Source organism: Protopterus annectens, chromosome 2.part0, assembly GCF_019279795.1.
Source record: "Protopterus annectens isolate FY-2018-M chromosome 2.part0, PAN1.0, whole genome shotgun sequence".
In the NCBI taxonomy this organism is placed as follows: domain Eukaryota; kingdom Metazoa; phylum Chordata; order Ceratodontiformes; family Protopteridae; genus Protopterus; species Protopterus annectens.
The window spans coordinates 1,777,152,764-1,777,171,610 of NC_056728.1; the positions used below are offsets into that span (position 1 = coordinate 1,777,152,764).

The following is an 18,847-nucleotide window of genomic DNA, read 5'->3' on the forward strand; positions in this document are numbered from 1 at the left end:
CCACAGCTACATACTTATATGCACATCATCCAAAAGGGACATTTGATATTCTATACGCTGTAATCAGTATCAGTCCTGTCATAGTGGCATACCTAGCACCTGTTTAGCCCACCTGTAAGTACATGTAAAATTGATAATCAGACAAAGACAGGATACTAATGTTTTTTGTCTCTGTCTCTTTTTGCTATCCTTCTGTTATATTTGTTTTCATATTATTTTTTATTTCTCTCCCTTTATGTTTTTCTTTTCTGCAGCATCTGCCAGCAGTGGTCCCAGTAATACCATTGTATGCATCCATTTCCTTCCAGCTCTCCTTCTGCCACCAGCCCTGCCTCTCCATCAGGAGATGGAACTTCTGCAGTAAGTGGGTAAATTGGAGGTATCCATGGTGGCCTGTGGTGGTCATTCAACACAGGGGAGTGCAGCTATTCTCTCTGGTGGCATAGAGAGTGCATCACAGTTCATCACCCATCAGAAATTATAGAATGTGATGGGAAAATTTATAGACCAGCAGCTTACTGCCCACATTAGCCAGCTGAAGAGAGTATTTGTGTAGCTTGCACAATTCCACCACTATCTGGCATGACCTTGCATGGTATCTGAGGTAGGGCACAGTGGGGAGGACAATCATGGTAGTGACTGACCTCTTACTGGCTGAAGCCCAGACAATGTGGTCAGAAGCTGGGTTCCTGTATCTTCCTTCATGGTGTTTCCCTTCATTGTGTGTTACAGGCCTCCCCTGTACATGTCCAATATTCTCCATCAAGAATTGCCCTCCCTCTGTTAGTATTTCTGTATATCAATTACCATACCCCCCCATGTCAGCACCTCACCCATTGACTTTAATCTGAGTTTTTTGTTTAATGTTCCCATGGTTCCATACCTTTACCCTCTTTCCATCCTCTGCCTTCCCTTTACATTTCTCCTTCCAGCCTTCTTGCAAACATAAAAATTGATACCTATCCACCAAAAATATACCCTTCATCCCAGTCCCTCACTCTCCTCACTTTCCTTTATTCTGTTCTAGTGTATGTACTCCTGCTTGTTCTACCCCCCTTTTGACTTCTTTATATTTCCATTCAGTCTCCATGTCAGTGAATAAATCTTCATAACAACATTGCTGGAAGCAACTTATTTTAGCTTGCAGGTGTTCTCACAGAGTTCCCAAGCTATACTTTTGCACATGCATGCTTGCATGCATGCACTGTGTTCCTAACTGCTGTTGAAGCAGTCACTCACCATTTCTTTCCCAAATGACACTGTCTTTTTCTGGGCATATTTCTTAATTACTTAGTGCCAGGGTGTGAAATTTCTTTCTCTTAATTGATAAAATACCTTTGACCTATGTTATGCTTTTCACCATCTCTACATTAGCCCCTGTATGGTTGTGTAAGGCATGTTTTTAAATCTCAGGCCAAATTAATTTATTGTAACATCTAAGCAAGTCAAACGTAACCAAATGCTCTTGATGGAATATCTAGCTACAAATGTATCCTGTATCCTTCCAACTGTAGTGTGCCAATATAAAAGCTTAGGTGTTCACTGTAACCTCCTATGCAACCAGTGCCTTTTCAGATACTGCCAAGAATTTAATTCCAGACTGTGGTTCTTATCTGTATTCCAGTAACATCATATTAAATTATCTATTACATTTCTGTTTTCCACTTTCTTTAGTTTTCTTTAACTGATACTGCTGATTCTGTCAAGAAATGTGTCTACTAATAACAAATTGTAAGACAGTCATGTTTTGATAACCAAAATATGAAAGATGTTACATCAGTAATAGCTGATATCCAACCATCTGTACATTTATAGGTTTTGCTTTGTAACTTGAATAATGGCATGAGTTGCTCGAGTTTCCCTTGCATGCAGTATTTCACTTGTTGTGGACCAACAATCTACAATAGACAATGAACAAGATGAAAATGTTGATTTTTACAGGTTGCAAGAACCATGGGGTCTATTTTCATTTAAAGACATAGAACTTTCTTCATACAAACAGGACGGTGCATTGAGGCCGGAAAGAATAAATTAAGTATCTCTGTAAAGAAACAAGAGTGATTCACAAATATAATTTACTGCCCAAAAGCCACAGCATTAAAATAACCAGTAAGCAGACAGAATCAGCCATACTGTCTACAGGTTGTATGTTGATTTTAAGATGTCTGAAGTATCATGAAGCAGCTGACATTTTGACAATAGTACCATATATTTGCTGGTTGTTTGGTGTGGAGGTTGTGTTGTTGTGTGAGGTGAAAGGGTGGAAATATGAAACATGAATGAATAGTTATGATCTAACAGAAGTTTATTATTATATTCCACAGAATTCTCAAGTTTTCTTGGCTGTGTTTCTGCTCATCTTTGCTCTGTTGGAATTTTCCATCTGTATTGCGGTTTCCATTTACTCATGCAAGGCAACATGTTCTTGTACGGACAGCTATGCTCAGATGGTAAGTATTTGTTTATTACTTCAGGTCATATGTACACATGATACCAAAAGCAAGTCTTTGATAGTTGAATTGTAGCCAGTAACTCATGAATTAAGTGAGTCCTGTTTAATTGACAGAGCACCTCTGTGAATTTACACTTTCTCCCAAGGTGGTTCAGCCTTGAAGGTGTTTATATTTAGTAAAGAGATGAAGAGGCAAGGTCTCCTCCAAAGGGTTGTGGGGGAGTTGTCTCTCTCTACTTTACCAGGAGAACTAGCTTTTTTTTTTGTTAGCTAGTTTTTTTTTAGTAAGCTGGTGAATTTAAACAGTTGGCAGTCTTTTTCTGGAGAGAGACAGTGACAGACAAAAAGAGAGAGTGGAAGAGATAGACTGAAAAACTACTTATCTATGTTACTACATTACAATTGTCTTGAAGTAACAATGTACATTAATTTGTAGCCTGTGTGTGTTGGCCTGGTTTGGCTACTGTCAGCAAGTTACCATAAAGGTAGGAAGGGTTTATGTTACTGAAAGGTATTATTAGCGTCTTCTGAAAAATATTGTGTCTTTGCATAATCCAGCAACCAAGAGTTAAAATACAAAGGGATAAGCAGTCCTATGATTGTATGAAACATTTCTTTAGACATCTCCCCACCCCTTTTTCACTTGCACACAAATTCAACAATGATTTATTTCTGCCTTTTATTAATTTTTAGTACAAACATTTTACTGGAATGTAATGAATTCCCTGAGTTATTTTATATTGAATATACCTGTCTTTCAGTGGCATGTATTCTTTTAGACACTCTTGATAGAAACTTTGAACATTTTTAATCAGATTTCTTGAAATCATGTACGTTCTAACTCTGACTTTAAAAAAAACATATCTTCCTTCATATCCTCTTGCTTCCCAATTTGGTTTTCAAAAAATAAATAAAAAATAAATAAATAAATAAAAAATACTGCTCTTAGTACTTGTTCTGCTGTGTGGTCTCTTGCCGATAGATCTCATAGACTACCGAAGGGAGATATCATTCTTAAAATATTTTTTTAGAGCAGAAATGGAATAAACTTTTCAATGCAGTTATAGGAGAATACAAGTTTATAATTATATCCTACAGAGGTCTCCCTTTCTGAACTATTAATAAGGCTATTGTTTTGGATGGAATGTTGTATCATGGGTATTTGATTAATAAAATGTCATCGTATAGTGCCAGTTCTGCATAAAGCTCTATATCAGATGCCACTAATCCCTCATTAGGAATTGGCTTGTTTGCTTCTTTACAGGGAATGTTCAGAGACCTCAAAAAAAATTTTAGTAAGATGTGCCATTAAGTCCCATTAAATTCAGAGGAGGCATCTGTATCAAATGTAATATCAGGAATATGAAGATAGGTAAAATATTTCCTTACTGCATTAACACCACTGAATAAAGAGAAATAAAACTGCTGATAATCCTAATCTTTGAGCTAACTTCCTTCACCTTGTTCCTGTGGTTCAGCTGTACCATATCTTCCTTTTTATTAGTAAAATAAAAAAAAAATCAGTTCTGTGACTGTAGCAATTTGCTCTAGTTCTGCTGTTACTGTGCTGATTGAAAATCTTACCCCCAGATTCTCTATACCTTGCACAGCGTGCAAGGTTGGTGCAGGAGCTCTAGCAGGTAATATGTCTGCCATGTGATCCAGGAACAGCGTGCAGGGACATGCACGAGCACTCCTGCACTAGTCCTGCACGGACTAAGCCCTTGTATGCAAATCACCCCATTTGCAGGAGAAATCTATGCAAATGAGGTGATTTTGCAATCCCGGAAGCTTGTAACCACCCGTGCAGGACTAGTGCTATCTGCAGAAATCTACTCGATTAGTAACCGAGTACATTTCTGCAAAATCCAAAACGGAGCTGTGACACCTATAAATAAAGGCTGCATATCATGTAATAAGCATGCCAGTGGCCAAGATAAGTGGAGTACTATAGGGTGGACAACAGTAAAAAAAAAAAATACAAAAATCAACGTTTATTTTTTTTTAGCCGATCTCGGCTGTTTAAGCATAGGGCAGTGGCGCGCAAATGGGATCGGGGAGGAAATAACAAAATTAACCTAAATTAAGCATTCTAACTAAAATCAGTATTCTGCCATGCAAGTTAATAGCAGGCAGATGACAACATGGCCAGTGAGTAGTGGTTGCTAAGGGGGGAGGCTCAGTGTGAGACATGTAACTATGCATTAGCAGGCAATCCTATGCAAATGAGAGGAAGGACAGTGAATCCCAGTTTTCCCCAGCATGTGAGTCAGGTCCCAACAGTGTAAGAGTAGGAATAGCTTGGTGCAAGCCTAGGAGTTAGGTGATATCATGGGGGGGTTGCCAGGCATACTGTAAGCTGATTGGAGCCCTGTGGCTTGGGTTTGCTCCTAGCTTAGCACAGCTAATCTAGGGGGTGTGTCTAAACCTGTCCAGCACTCTTTACAATGCCTAAGTGGGTGTTTGTGCCGTGCACCAGGTGTTAAAGGCAGAAAAAAAAGTTAAACCAGGAAACAGCAGCAGTGTGCACATTTGTGCACTCTGTTTGCACGGCACACCCCCCAGGCTTAAACAGTAAGGCAATGGGAAGGGAAAACAGCAGTAGGAAAGTAACCAAGAGAACTAGCATAGCCAGACCTCTCAAACAATTGGGGACAAATTTCAACAGAATCTAGGACAAGTCAAGAAAAAATCAGGGACAATCAGGGACACATAAAATATTAGTGCTGTTAACTTGAAACATTGACAGAATCAGACCATATGAATTAATACACATTTTCTGAAGTAAAAGAAGTCTATAACTCTTAATTATTGTCATTATACATTAAGTGTAATTCACTCCCTTTCCTCCAAAAGTCACTAGTTTTAGGAGGGATTAAGAGGGACAGAGCTAAAATTTGAGTCAAACTCAGGGACGTCCCTGAAAATCAGGGACAGTTGAGAGGTATGAGCATAGCTGGCAGGTGAAATGTATCAGAATCAGACATTTACACAGGCAGCAGACCAGCCCAGCCCAGAACACTACTATAAACTATGCAAACAACTTCCCCTCTGTTTTTTCCCACACTCTACACCACCGGTGTATACAAGCGGGGAAATTTTAACAAACAAACCTACAAAATGAGAAGGGCTGCAGCAGGCAACATAGAACAACATGTGCAAGAGGCTGAGGATGGTGAGGATGTGAATGCTGCCGATCAACCCACATTGAGGAGATGGAGAAGAGTGCACAGACCCAGGGTAACATACCAGGGGCTACATGAGCTGGAGATAGTGGAGCACTATAGGGTGGACAGAGACCTCCTACAGCAAATTGTTGACCTGTGCCGGCCACATCTGACACACCAAAATGACCGAGGGGGACCCATCCCAGTGGATACCAAGGTATGTGTAGGCCTAGGAATACTAGCTACAGGTACCTCCCAAAGCTCAACTGGGGATATCATGGGAATCTCACAGGCATCAGCATCCAGAGTATTCCACCAGTTCCTGGATGCCATATCAGCACATGCCAGTGAGCACGTATATTTCCCAACACCCGTGAGGTGTTGGCCAGCAATATGCATCTCTTCCACCAAATAGCAGAATACCCTGAGGTAGTGGGTGCTATAGACTGCACGCACATATGCATCAAAGCACTACCTGGTGATCAGGGTAGGGCCTACATCAACCGCAGGACCATCCCCTCCATCAACTGCCAGGTCATCTGTGATGCCCGGGGCATTATAATTAATGTGTGTGTGCTGGCTGCCCTGGAAGCTATGACGATTCCCACATATGGCATCTGACACAGCTGTAACAGAGATTTTCCAATGGGGACATCCCGTATGGTCACCTAGTGGGGGATGCTGGTTACACACTGGAGCTGTTGCTGATGACACCCATCAGAAATGCACACACACCTGAACAAGAATGCCATAATGAGGCACACGCACAGACCAGGCTTATAATAGAGCATGTGTTTGGGATGCTCAGATCATAGTTCCATTGTCTGGACACATTCGGTGGAGCCTTGTAGTACTCACCAGCTACATGTACCCAAATTGTTATGGTATGTGCCATGCTACACAGTATGATCCTGCGGAAACAGCTGCAGCAGGAACAGCATGAGGCAGGGCTACACAGTCCCCAACCAATGTCAAGGCCTCCACAAGCATTGAGTGACTCAGAGGAGGAACAACCTGAGCCTGCCCCAGTAGGCAGATGGAGGCATGCCTAGTATGCTGAGGCTGCATCAAAGGGACAATGTATAGCACATACACTGACACAGTAGGGACCCAGGGAATGACACCACTCACTGACTCACAAATACAGTAAAAGGGATGCCAAACATGACACTACCTGTGCTCAACCATGTATAGGGAGTGTACTATGTGCATCCAACATAGGCAGCCCTCCAGCATCATCCGCAAGGCTGGCAACCCTCAAGGTAAGTCAATCAACCTACCAATTGCCAAATGGAGTAGAATGTGTTGTTAGCTGTATCTATGGTATGTATGAGAGCATGCAAGGGAACTGGGTGGCTTAATGTTATGGCAGCAGGCGGCAGACACACACCGTGGCACCATGACATCTGTAACACATACTGGAGTCACCATAAGTAGCCAGTACTATACAGGGTGACAAAACCCACTGCAGGAAATGTGCTGAGTGATATGTGTGTCCATATGACTTACACATGCCAGTCAGGGAGGTTCATATACCCAACAACAGTCTTAGCCAGCAGGACAGGTGTAGACAAACCCAAACAGAGCCTTTGCTATAGCCCTTGAATGATGGCTATGGTTAACCTCCCCCAGGCCTACACAAACAGACTATAGCAGGTCAGGCAGTGGGATGTTAGTTCTGAAGGGCAGGAAGTCAGACACTAATATGTAGCAAAAACAAAGCTAAGATTTGTAGTACACTGGTATGCCTCTAGTCAGCATGATAGGTAAGAATACAGAATGAAATGGAGTACCTGACATGCCAGTACAGTCATAGCAAATGTGTACAAGTATCAGGTGTGCCCCCCATCCTATGTAGTAATGTGATAATAGTCAGGTGTGCCCCCCCAATCCTATGTAGAAATGCAGAAATAGTCAGATGTGCCCCCATCCTATGTAGAAATGTAGTAACAGTCAGGTGTCCCCCTCCAATCCTGTGTAGAAATGTAGAAATAGTCAGGTGAGGCCCCCCATCCTATGCAGAAATGTAGTAACAATCAATGCCAAATGCTCAATGGATACCCTGCAGAAACAGCATGCTACCTACAACACAAAGGTCAGCACTGCAGTACAAACTACCTGGACTCACTCGATCCACACATTAAATACAGATGGGCATACTGGGCATGCTCACACACTTAAACACACAAAGGCCATGTCTGCAAACACCAGTGGACCAGACATATCCAGCAGTCACAGTTGTTAGTGCAGACACTCGTCAGTATGCACCAATCATGCCTTGCACACACAGTGGATAGGAATACAGACATATATGTAAGGACAACACACTATAATAAGCCAAAGGTAGATGTACATAAATGTGTGGAAGAGGGTGACTGTGACAAGGAGCCATCCAGGCCTGTCCCACCCAGCACACAGCCAAAGGGCCCCAACTACATGAGGTTCAGATGTCACTCACTGCAGATACTAGCTACCAGTATCTGTCAACATTACAGACTATGTGGTGCACATGCTTTCTGTGCAACATGACTGTACAAGGAAATAGTCATCTAGCAGCTGTATACATGTAACTATGAAATATGACTCTGTGTGTGCATGCATGTGATGTGTGAACCTCTAGATGAATGGGTTATGGCCCATGCACACACACTACCCTCCCCATAGCCCTTCTATGACAAGCCTGCTGAGGTCATCCACACACATATAACTCATTCCACATCATCTATCCCATTATGATGGACCAGGTACTACATTCTAATACGTGTACATATACTTCACATGCCTGTTGTGGGAATGATGTCTTTATGAATGGCAGCTGGCTAAATGCCTGCGTCTTCAGCTGTTAATTTGATGAGCTTTACTTACTGTACATATCTCTGCATGTGAATGGGTAGTCACATGTATATCTATATATATGTATATATTAATAAATATATATATATATATATATATATATATATATATATATATATATATATATATATATATATGTATATCTGTATCTGTATATATGTGTCTGTGTATATGTATCCTGGGGATGTTGATAGCTTCCACATTTTACATTTCCTATGCAGCTAGACTGTACTGCATGATATGTTACCAATACCAGCCTGACATCATACAGGTGGGATGTAGTACTGTTAACATCTTGTGCCTATGTCGTGTCAGGTCCTGGTTATGGGATCTGCAACACTTGGTAGTGTATTGCAGGGCGGATGTGTTTGGCTGTGAGGGGGTATGCCTATTCATACAAGACATATATTGTTTGGGGCCTCTCAACCCCATTAATGGTGCATGTGGACATATATGTTTTTGTTAATCTACTATTGCTATCTACAGATGTATGGCCATATATACCTATATAGATATATATATATATATATATATATATATATATATATATATATATATATATATATATATATATATATATATATATATATATATATATATATATCTGTTTACATATATATAACTATGTCTGTATATACCTACATAGATATATATCTGCATACATATATGTAACTTGCTGTGTACATGTAGACATATAGATGTAGACATATATATGTGTTGATGTAGGCATTTACATGTATATCTGTTCATATATATTTATACATATGTATATATATATATATATATATATATATATATATATATATATATATATATATATAGATAGATATGGTGTATCTATTGTGATATTAATATATTTACACACACACATACATCTAAATGATGGTATACATTCTCTGTACTGTTGCATGACTGGGATGGATAATATGTTTCTGAAAAAATCAGGTTTATGTTTGTCTGGCATGGGTTAGTGGTAAATTACTTTCTCTATGTTGTGTAGGGTCCTGGGTTCGAGCCTTGCAGAGGCTGTTTATTTTGTTGCTGGGCAGAACATGGGCCACTGGATACAGAGTAATTAAGGCACTTTAAAGCAGTTGTAAGCAGGTTTGCATGGGTTTGTGCGGGGGTAAGCACTGCTAACTTCCAGTTACAGTTTCTTATACTCAGCTTCTAAATTAGTTAACCTGTGTAGGCATTGCTTACCCCCAAGCAAACAGGATGAAACCCGCTTACTGCTGCTTAAAAGTGCTTACTCCCACTTACCCCCGCGCTAATTTCTTTAAAAGAAAAGAAAAGAAGGTTGATAGGACAGTGGTGAAAAAGGGGCACAAAAAGGGAAAGACAGTAGGGAAAATAGCTAGGGATGTGCAGGAAGGGTGTAGGGAAGTTCCATAGCTGCCCATTTCTTCTACTGCAACAGCTGTGCATATACACTGAATTTGGAGGTAGATTTGGACACTCAAACCCCTGGAAGAGGTGTGAGGACAACAATAATAAGTTGTAATGCCAATTAGACCAGATTACATGTGTCCACTGGACACGTGTGCAAAATGGACAGCTATGTATGGGCGAGATTTTTTTTGTGGGAACAGATTGCCCTTTTTCTTCAGGTGAGAGTGAGATGTTGGGGAGGGGTAGTAGGTATATTTGGGGAGGTAGGTTGGGTAGGTTAACAGAAAAGACAAACAAGACTCATACAGGGGTGGTATAGGACACATGTGGGGGGGTAAACACCTTGATGGGGAGGGGTGTTGGGAGATTAGAAGTCCATAAGCCTTCTAGTAGTAACAGTGGGACTGAGATCCCCACCAATGGGCAGTCACCACTGCACCTTCACAGCCCGGCAGGTGGCTTTGCTGGGGGCTGAGCCACAGAGCCAGGCTGATTCTCTAATCGTGATATGCAGCCCTTGAGCTGACATAGGAGATCATCAACCTGCTGGTCGATCTCTCTACGCACCACGATCCCGACCTGGTGATGGGTGACAGGTGCCTGTCCATGCCCACTCACGGGGGGGGCCTGCCCCATCCCCTGAGGCAGTTCTACCCGAAGGTGGAGCAGGACCAACGGACAGGGAGGTCCGGGTTTGGGCCCCAGACATGCTGGAGCCCAGTGCCAGGGCCAGCTGAGGTGAGACAGGTTGGTCCGCTGGGACTGGCCTTTCCAAACATACTATAGTGTTTAGATTTCATCATCATATATGGGTTAGTAATAGTCAACACATTCCAGGGTTAGGTATAACAGAATGCATAGATATTTCCATTAACCCAGACACCATAGTTTCATAGTTTCATAGAATAGTACTAGGTTATCTGCCCTGGGGCATTTGTAAGCCTAGCCATAGTGATGTGGCTTTTGCCACCCCATGAAATGGTACAAAAATGTACAGAATAAAATTAGAATACTGTGCCTCTGTCTAGTAATGACACAATGAAGGTCCCCTTATATAATAGAATTAGTTTACTGTGCCTCTGTCTAGCAGTGACACAGATGTGACCCCTGGGTTAAACTTACGATCTCCCATCTACTCATCAAGATTTCTCTTGAAGAGAGTCAGTGAGGGGCTCTGCCTAATATGAACTGGGATCTTGTTCCAAAGCATGGGAAGCCTCTGGGTTATGAATCTATCCGTCCAGCATGTCCTATTCATACTTGTGCCGAGGTTTAAGTCTTTAGCTCTCGTGGTCCTGATGGATTTGGATTTTTTGAGATGGAGCATGTCCATCAGATCCTGATTGGACATGGCCTTGTATGTCAGGCAGAGATCACCTCTGAGCAGGTGGTATGCTACTGAATAGAGCTGAAGTTTCTTTAGTCTGGCAGAATAAGACATATGTTGGAGACCCTTGATCCTCTTGGTGAGGTACTTTTGTGGTCTCTCCAGCTGTTGCAAATGCCGGGTGAGGTACATACCAAATGGGGCATTGTACTCAGTCATGGGTCTGATGAGGGAGGAGTATAGGGGTACAATGACATCCCTGGATCTGGATGTGAATCCCTTCATGATGAGGTGTGCAAGGTAGAATGTTTTTCTAACCACTTTGGCAACGTGGGTGTCAAATGAGAGGTCGCTGTCGACTTGGGTCCCTAGGTCTCTGATTACTTTTTCCATACTCAGTGGGTTGCTGTCTATGTGATAATTTGTGGGCACTTTGTTTTTCTCAAAGGGGATGACTATACATTTTTTGGCATTTAGTTTAAGGCCGTGACTCTGGCACCAGTTATCCATTTCTGTGAGGCCTTTTTGTAGGATGTATGTGTCCGCTGGTGTATCGACTATGGCGCCTAGTTTGCAGTCATCTGCGAACTTTGTCAGCCACAACCCTCCCATGTTTGCTTTAACATCTGAGAAATAAATGCCGAACAAGAGGGGTCCCAGGACAGATCCCTGTGGGACACCACTTGTGACTGGCTTTGAGTCTGACATTGCTCCAGTGATTTTAACTTTATGGGTTCTGTCCTTTAGCCAGTTTGCAACCCATCTAGTGACATAAGGGTTTACGTTTAAGCTGTTGAGCTTATCTATGATGCCTGAGTGGGGTATTGTGTCGAAGGCCTTAGCCAAGTCCAGGTAGGCTGTATGGACTGCTTTGCCCTCATCAATGGCTCTAGTGACTGTTTCGAAAAAGTCAACCAGGTTCAAAAGGCAGGATCTGCCCTTTACAAAGCTGAACTGGGTGGGGTCAAGTGTCTGTAGGTCTCCTATGTCTCTGTTTATGAGTTCCATAATGATTCTTTCCATAGCTTTGCAGACCAGGCTGGTAAAGCTTATGGGGTGGTAGTTTCCAGGGTCTGTAGAGGTACCCCCTTTGTGGAGTGGGACCACTGTTGCTGTACGCCACTGTTCAGGTACATATCCTGAAGTAAGGCTAAGGTTAAATAGCATTTTTATATGTGGGTTTAGCTCCTCTTGGAGTTCATGTAACACGCAACCCGGGATACCGTCAGGTCCCATTGATGCTGTGCTTTTAGCTTTGTTTAGGGCGGTTCTCACTTGGACATCTGAGATGACAGGGAGATTACATTCTGCTGGGATAAGTATTTCTTCTTTTGGGGGTGAGGGAGGGGAGAAATTTGCACTGAACCTGTCAGCCAGAATGTTGGCAATATCTGTGGGTTCAGTGTATTTGTTGTTGCTGTGAACTAACTCTGAGCATATCTGAGGGTTTCCACCCAGGTTTCTAACATAGCTGAAGAAGGCTTTGTGGTTATCTTTAGTGTCCTTAGTGATTTTTCTCTCAAAGTTGGCCTTGGATGTTTTTATGAGAGAACGTAGTTTTCTGCTAATGTTGATCAGTGATGTCTTCCCTTCATGGGATTTTGCTCTGACGTGCAGTAGCTTCCTTATTTTGTTATACAATTTGTTAATGGCTGAGGTCCACCAGACAGGACGCTTGCCTTTGGTGGAGAGGGACTTGGATTTATTTGGGATTGCATGATCCATGCATTCTTGGAGATGTCCATAGAAAGCATTTGTGAAGGATTCGGCATTGTGGGATGTGGTATCCACTGGCACAATGGGCTTAAAGGATACCATCTCAGTCTTAAGAAGAGTGAAGTCTGCTTTTGAGAAGTTTTTCACTGTGGTCTTTTGTGCTGGGGGTGGTGGTGGGATATGTATATCCAGGGTGATTAGTTTGTGGTCAGATCTCACTAGTGAGGGGTATACTTCTGGTGTGGAGCATTTTGTCCCCATGTTTGTGATGATCAGGTCTAGTATATTATCTCCCCTAGTGGGAGAGGTGACTAGTTGTTCCAGTGCATTTGAATTTATGAATTCCAGGAACCTTTGGGCTAGGGTATTAGGGCTAGAATAATGTACCCAATCTATGTTTGGGTAGTTGAAGTCTCCCAGTATGATGGTATTTTGTGATACATTCATATCCTCCAATGTCTTCAGGAAGGCTGAGTGGGGTTCCTGAGATTGGGAGGGCGGTCTGTAACATGCTACCAGTTGTATAGCAGTTTTGCCTATGGTTAGTTGCACCTGTATGGTCTCTGATGCTTCATGTGTTGCTACTAACATGGAGGTGTGGGTGTCCTTGATGAATATGTACACTTCCCCTCCCTTTGTGGTTCGGCCCGGGTTTTGGGGCCGAAAAGCATGATACGAGGTATAGCCTAGTAGTGCTGGGGTGCTCTCAGGAGCCTTGAACCAGGTTTCAGTTACTGCACAGATGTCGATGTTCTCCATGCTGAGGAGTGCATCGAGTGCCTGCATCTTGAGATTTAGACTTCTGGCATTGAGGAGCATTACCCTTAGGTTTTTTTCCATTTTTGTTTTCTAAGGAGGTGGGTTTGTTTTTTGAGCCTTGCCTAAAAAAGGCACTATGGGGGTGGCAAGAGCCTTAGCCAATATCCGGAAGCCCAGTGGTGACAGGTGTAAGCCATCCCTTGTGAAGCAGCGTGGCTTGTCCAACATGTCATCCCAGGCAGACAGACATTGGATCCCCTTAGAATGACACCAGTACTTGAGCCAATTATTAAAGCTGATCATCTTGTCTTTGTATTGTGGTATCATTCTTGGTGAGGGCTAGATGCTGCTCAGGGTCAGGGTCATACCAGCCTGGGCTACATAATCAGAGAGCTCCTCTATGTCTCTTTTCATGTAGTCCAGGGAGGTACATCTCAGGTCATTCACGCCAGAATGGACAATGACGGAGTCATATTTGTACTTGCTTTGGAGTGACTTGAGTGCGTGTGTTATGTGGCGGATCCTAGCTCCCGATAGACAGCTCACAGTCACCCTCTCCTTGTTCAGCCTGGTCAGCGGGACATCAGTGTATCTGACTATAGAGTCACCTATTACTAGTGTATCAGGCATGGTGTTTGACCTTAAGGGCTGTGATTGGTTGACACACTGATTTATTGAAGTATGAGTTGCATGTGTTTTGTTTTGAGTTGGTGGATTTTTGGATGTCTGCTTTGGGAACCTCTGTTGTTTTGGTAAGTTTGTTATTAGAGCCTCCAAGTATGTCTTTGTGTTTTTATGTGTTTGGTTTGCAGTTGTGGTAGGTCTATGTGGGACTGGGATTGTTGTGTTTGTGGTTACCATCTCCTCCTGTCTGGTCATGCCAGCCCTGAGTTGAGAGAGTTCAGCCTCCAGTTTGGCTATATAGTTGCATCTCTCATATGTATTTGTGTTTGTTGGGAGGAGCAGAGGGTTGTCTGTGTACATGAGACAATTGTAGCATTGTCTCAAGATACCCAGATTGACCAGCTGAACTGGAGAGGATGCCAGTAATCTACCACTCGACATGCTAGAACAGTATAAGGGAGTGCTGTACCTTTAAGGGAAGTGGATATTCACAGGGGTGGTAGGTAGATGTAGTGCTTTACTTAGTACGAGAGTGCTTACTTAGTAGAGAAGTATTGAGAACAAGTGCTAGGCTTATAATATAGTGAGTAGTCTGATTATACTAAGAGTAGAGCTTCCTTAAGGGAAAATTTGAAGAGCAGACTTGCTGGAGCCAGAAAAACTTTAACCTTCTTTAACCGGTGCTGCGCTATGCGCACAACCGCGCAAAAATGCCCAGAGGCGGATTTTAAACAGGGAACTACAAAAGAGCTAGAAATGGTCCAAAACAACCAATTACTGCAGCTTCTTGTGCTGAGGTCACTTCCTACAGGGACAGATAGGCTGCTCAAGGCTTCCCACTCCCACTGGTGAGCAAAGAAACTTCCTTCTATCCAAGTAAGGTAATGGACAACACAGGAACTACACCACAGCCCAGAATACAGCAATGCCTGTAAACTGGTCTAAACTAGCCGAGGAGAGGCGGGAAAACAAGGATTATTTTTTTGTTTTTTTTGTTTTTTTGATAGAAACACACAGAAAATGCAGAAACAGTGAAAAATCAGTTACACAGGCTAGCACACTTTAGTGGGCAGCCTCAACAGTTAAATTAAACAAACAAACAACTTTCGATCAAATTTGACTAAAAAGTAACTTTAAGTGCAGATTTTAAAATAATGCAGCAAACAGTTAAAAAACAGTTCAAGCTAGTTCAGGGTAAGCTACAGAAGCTATTCCAAGTGAAAAAAAAAAGCAAAGATACTTAAATCCAGAAAGTAGTCGCTTTTCTGAGTTCTCTGTAGCTAAAACCACTCTGCAGGACCACGAGGAGCTTGTCTGAGCAGTATAGCCAGAAAAAAACGCCCAGAGGCAGATTTTAAACAGGGAACTACAAAAGAGCTAGAAATGGTCCAAAACAACCAATTACTACAGCTTCTTGTGCTGAGGTCACTTCCTACAGGGACAGGTAGGCTGCTCAAGGCTCCCCACTCCCACTGGTGAGCAAAGAAACTTCCTTCTATCCAAGTAAGGTAATGGAGAACACAGGAACTACACCACAGCCCAGAATACAGCAATGCCTGTAAACTGGTCTAAACTAGTCGAGGAGAGGTGGGAAAACAAGGATTATTTTTTTGTTTTTTTGTTTTTTTGATAGAAACACACAGAAAATGTAGATATGGAACAATTGCATAGCAAACAAAACACATGCATATATGGGACCAGAGTGGCAATAAGAACAGCATGCAGGTACGTTGATGGCACCATGCCAAATGTTGGAATAATTCAATATGGCACATGCATGAGAGCCATTAAAATATTTAACAAACAATTGGACATTATCAGAGTCATTACATATCAGCTGGGGTGGGTATGTTGATTATTGTTGGAGATAAGGTGGGGGGGAGAAAGATGTCAATTAACAATTTCTTCAGAAATATAAAGAACTCAGAAATAAAATAAAAATAAAAAATCATCCATTGTGACAAAATAAACTTCAGTGCCAATCCTCCCTCTACTCTTAAATCAGACCCAAAGAAATTCTGGAGCTCTATTAAACAGACTCTACATCCAGGAAACCCTTCCTCTCCTAACCCATGTCCCAATGCAATGCCTAAAGACATAGCCAACAAATTTAACAATCATTTTATAAACTAAATGACCTCCATAATAAATCCCCCCCAGAAATAACACTAGCACCTCCACAAACTCTATACCTCTTCCGAACCCTTATAACTACATCTCTCTGAAACAGTATCAACTAACTATGTAAAATCATTACTCTCTAAACCTAAACCTTGCTCCCCATCTGTTGACAGACGACCCTCTTATTTCCTGAAGATTGCCTCTGAACCTCTTGCCTATTCTGTATCCATCTTGATCAACGATCCATTTCTGAATCCTATACAGATACAGATGGATATGCAACAGTGGTCTACTGATGTGCCCTGTTGCCTTACTTGGATGCTCTTCTGCCACTGTGTGGGTAGCACTCACCTCCACTATGCTTTCTGCCAGGTGTTGTGTGTGTGGGTGGGCAGGTGCCCCGAGGCTGGCAAGGAGATCCTTAACATGTGTTGGGGGGGCTGGATGTCATGATCTCCCCTGTTGCAAGCTGATCCCCCTGACTGCAGCAGCACACGTATGGGCATGGCGAAGTAGATCTGTGCAAAGATGCTGGACCTGCTCATAACTGAGGTTATGCAGGCTGACATAGTTTATCCTGTGGACAAAATCATTCCACAGGGCAGTCCACTTCTGCAGCTCATGGGCTGTTCAACCGAACAACACCTGGTAGTGCTGCACCAAGTGTGAGATGATGACATCATTCTCCTCTGCTGTATAAATGGTAAGCCTCTCTCTGGGTATCTTGTCTGAAAGACATAAAGATGGAAACAGGTTTGAGGACCTCATACAGCAAGGTTATCATAGTTTTTAATACACATCTCTATCTCCCCACCACCATAGGTGCAACAACAATCTGATCACACAACTCAACAGGTATGTCTACAGAATACCTACCATTGGGACATATATCGTATTGTACAACACTTTGTGCTATGTGTCTATAGTCCTGTTCCCTGTGAGGACACTATCATTGGTGGCCTGTTATGGACAATGTCACCTGCATGCCATTGTAAGGGCCACTATGGCTTCATATATTTATGTGTTCTGTTTGCTATGTGATTGCTGCACATCTGTTGTTTTGTGTTATTGGGGATATGTATGCATGCTGCTGGACATAATCCAGGAATATGTGGACTATTACTACCCACATATGTTCAATAACAGTGACACAGTAGAATGTTTAGGGAACAGTTGACAGCAGAAATACCTCTCCCACCTCATCTGGCCATGTTACCAGACAACATCACATGTGGGACCCACCCTGGGACCTCCTCATCTACTGGTCCTGCACTACCTTCAGGTGGAACCACCTCAGGGGATGGTGTTCACCCCCCCTGGGAGCACACACAGACATGATCCTGTCATCCGAGGTCCAGGGTCTGGTGCAAAGGGAGCTACACAGAGACTTGAGGGATGTGTTACAGCACCTTGAGGCCCTCAGTACACACTCACAGGGTCTTCATGCTCCTCCTGCTCAGCCTCCAGCCCAGGCACCTTCAGGGTTGTGAAGCCGATGTTGTGACTGCCCATGTGTGGGGGGCCTTGTTGCCATTGCTTCCATATGGGGGCTTATGGGGCTTCTACGTCACAGATGACACTCCCCATCCAGGGTGTTTATCCACCACATGTGTCATATAACACCCCTGTAGGCTGTCTTCTCTATCTTCCAACCTAACCCACCTCCACAAATATACCTGCTATCCTTTGGCAAATTCCCAAGCCCACCTTCACAAACAATGGCAATGTGTTCCCAACATGGGGTTCACACCTGACATAACTGGCCATTTTGCACACACTTACTGCTGTATATATATATATATATATATATATATATATATATATATATATATATATATATATATATATATATATATTGTTTTTTAAGAATAAGGGTGATGTGAGGAGCTGTAGTAACTACAGAGGGATTAAACTGATCAGTCACAGCATGAAGTTATGGGAAAGATTAGAGGAAGCTAGGTTAAGAAGGGAGGTGATGATTAGGGATAAGCAGTATGGTTTCAAGCCAGGAAAGATCACTACAGATGCAATGCTGGCTCTGAGAGTGCTGATGGAGAAGTACAGAGAAGGTCAGAAGGAGTTGCATTGTGTCTTTGTGGATTTAGAGAAAGTATATGACAGGGTGCCTAGAGAGGAGTTGTGGTATTGTATGAGGAAGTTGGGAGTGTCAGAGAAGTATGTAAGTGTGGTACAGGATATGTACGAAGGTAGTGCGACAGCGGTGAGGTCTCCAGTGGGAGTGATGGATGCGTTTAAAGTGGAGGTGGGATTACATCATGGATCAGCTCTGAGCCCTTTCTTATTTGCAATGGTGATGGACAGGTTGACAGACGAGATCAGACAGGAGTCCCCGTGGACTATGATGTTTGCAGATGACATTGTGATCTGTATTGAGAGTAGGAAACAGGTGGAGGAGACCCTGTAGAGGAGGAGATA

The 18,847-nt window shown here is 42.6% G+C and overlaps 1 protein-coding gene across 3 annotated transcripts in view; it reads left to right on the forward strand.

The window, feature by feature from the left end:
• The window catches only part of LOC122793622 (membrane-spanning 4-domains subfamily A member 4D-like), a 254,571-nt gene that overhangs the window by 206,507 nt on the left and 29,217 nt on the right, over positions 1–18,847 (forward strand). For all 3 annotated transcript variants that reach the window (XM_044061812.1, XM_044061813.1, XM_044061811.1), the window contains one exon: positions 2,325–2,450. In XM_044061812.1, the coding sequence (XP_043917747.1) occupies positions 2,325–2,450 (126 nt within the window). The remainder of the gene's footprint in view (positions 1–2,324; positions 2,451–18,847) is intronic.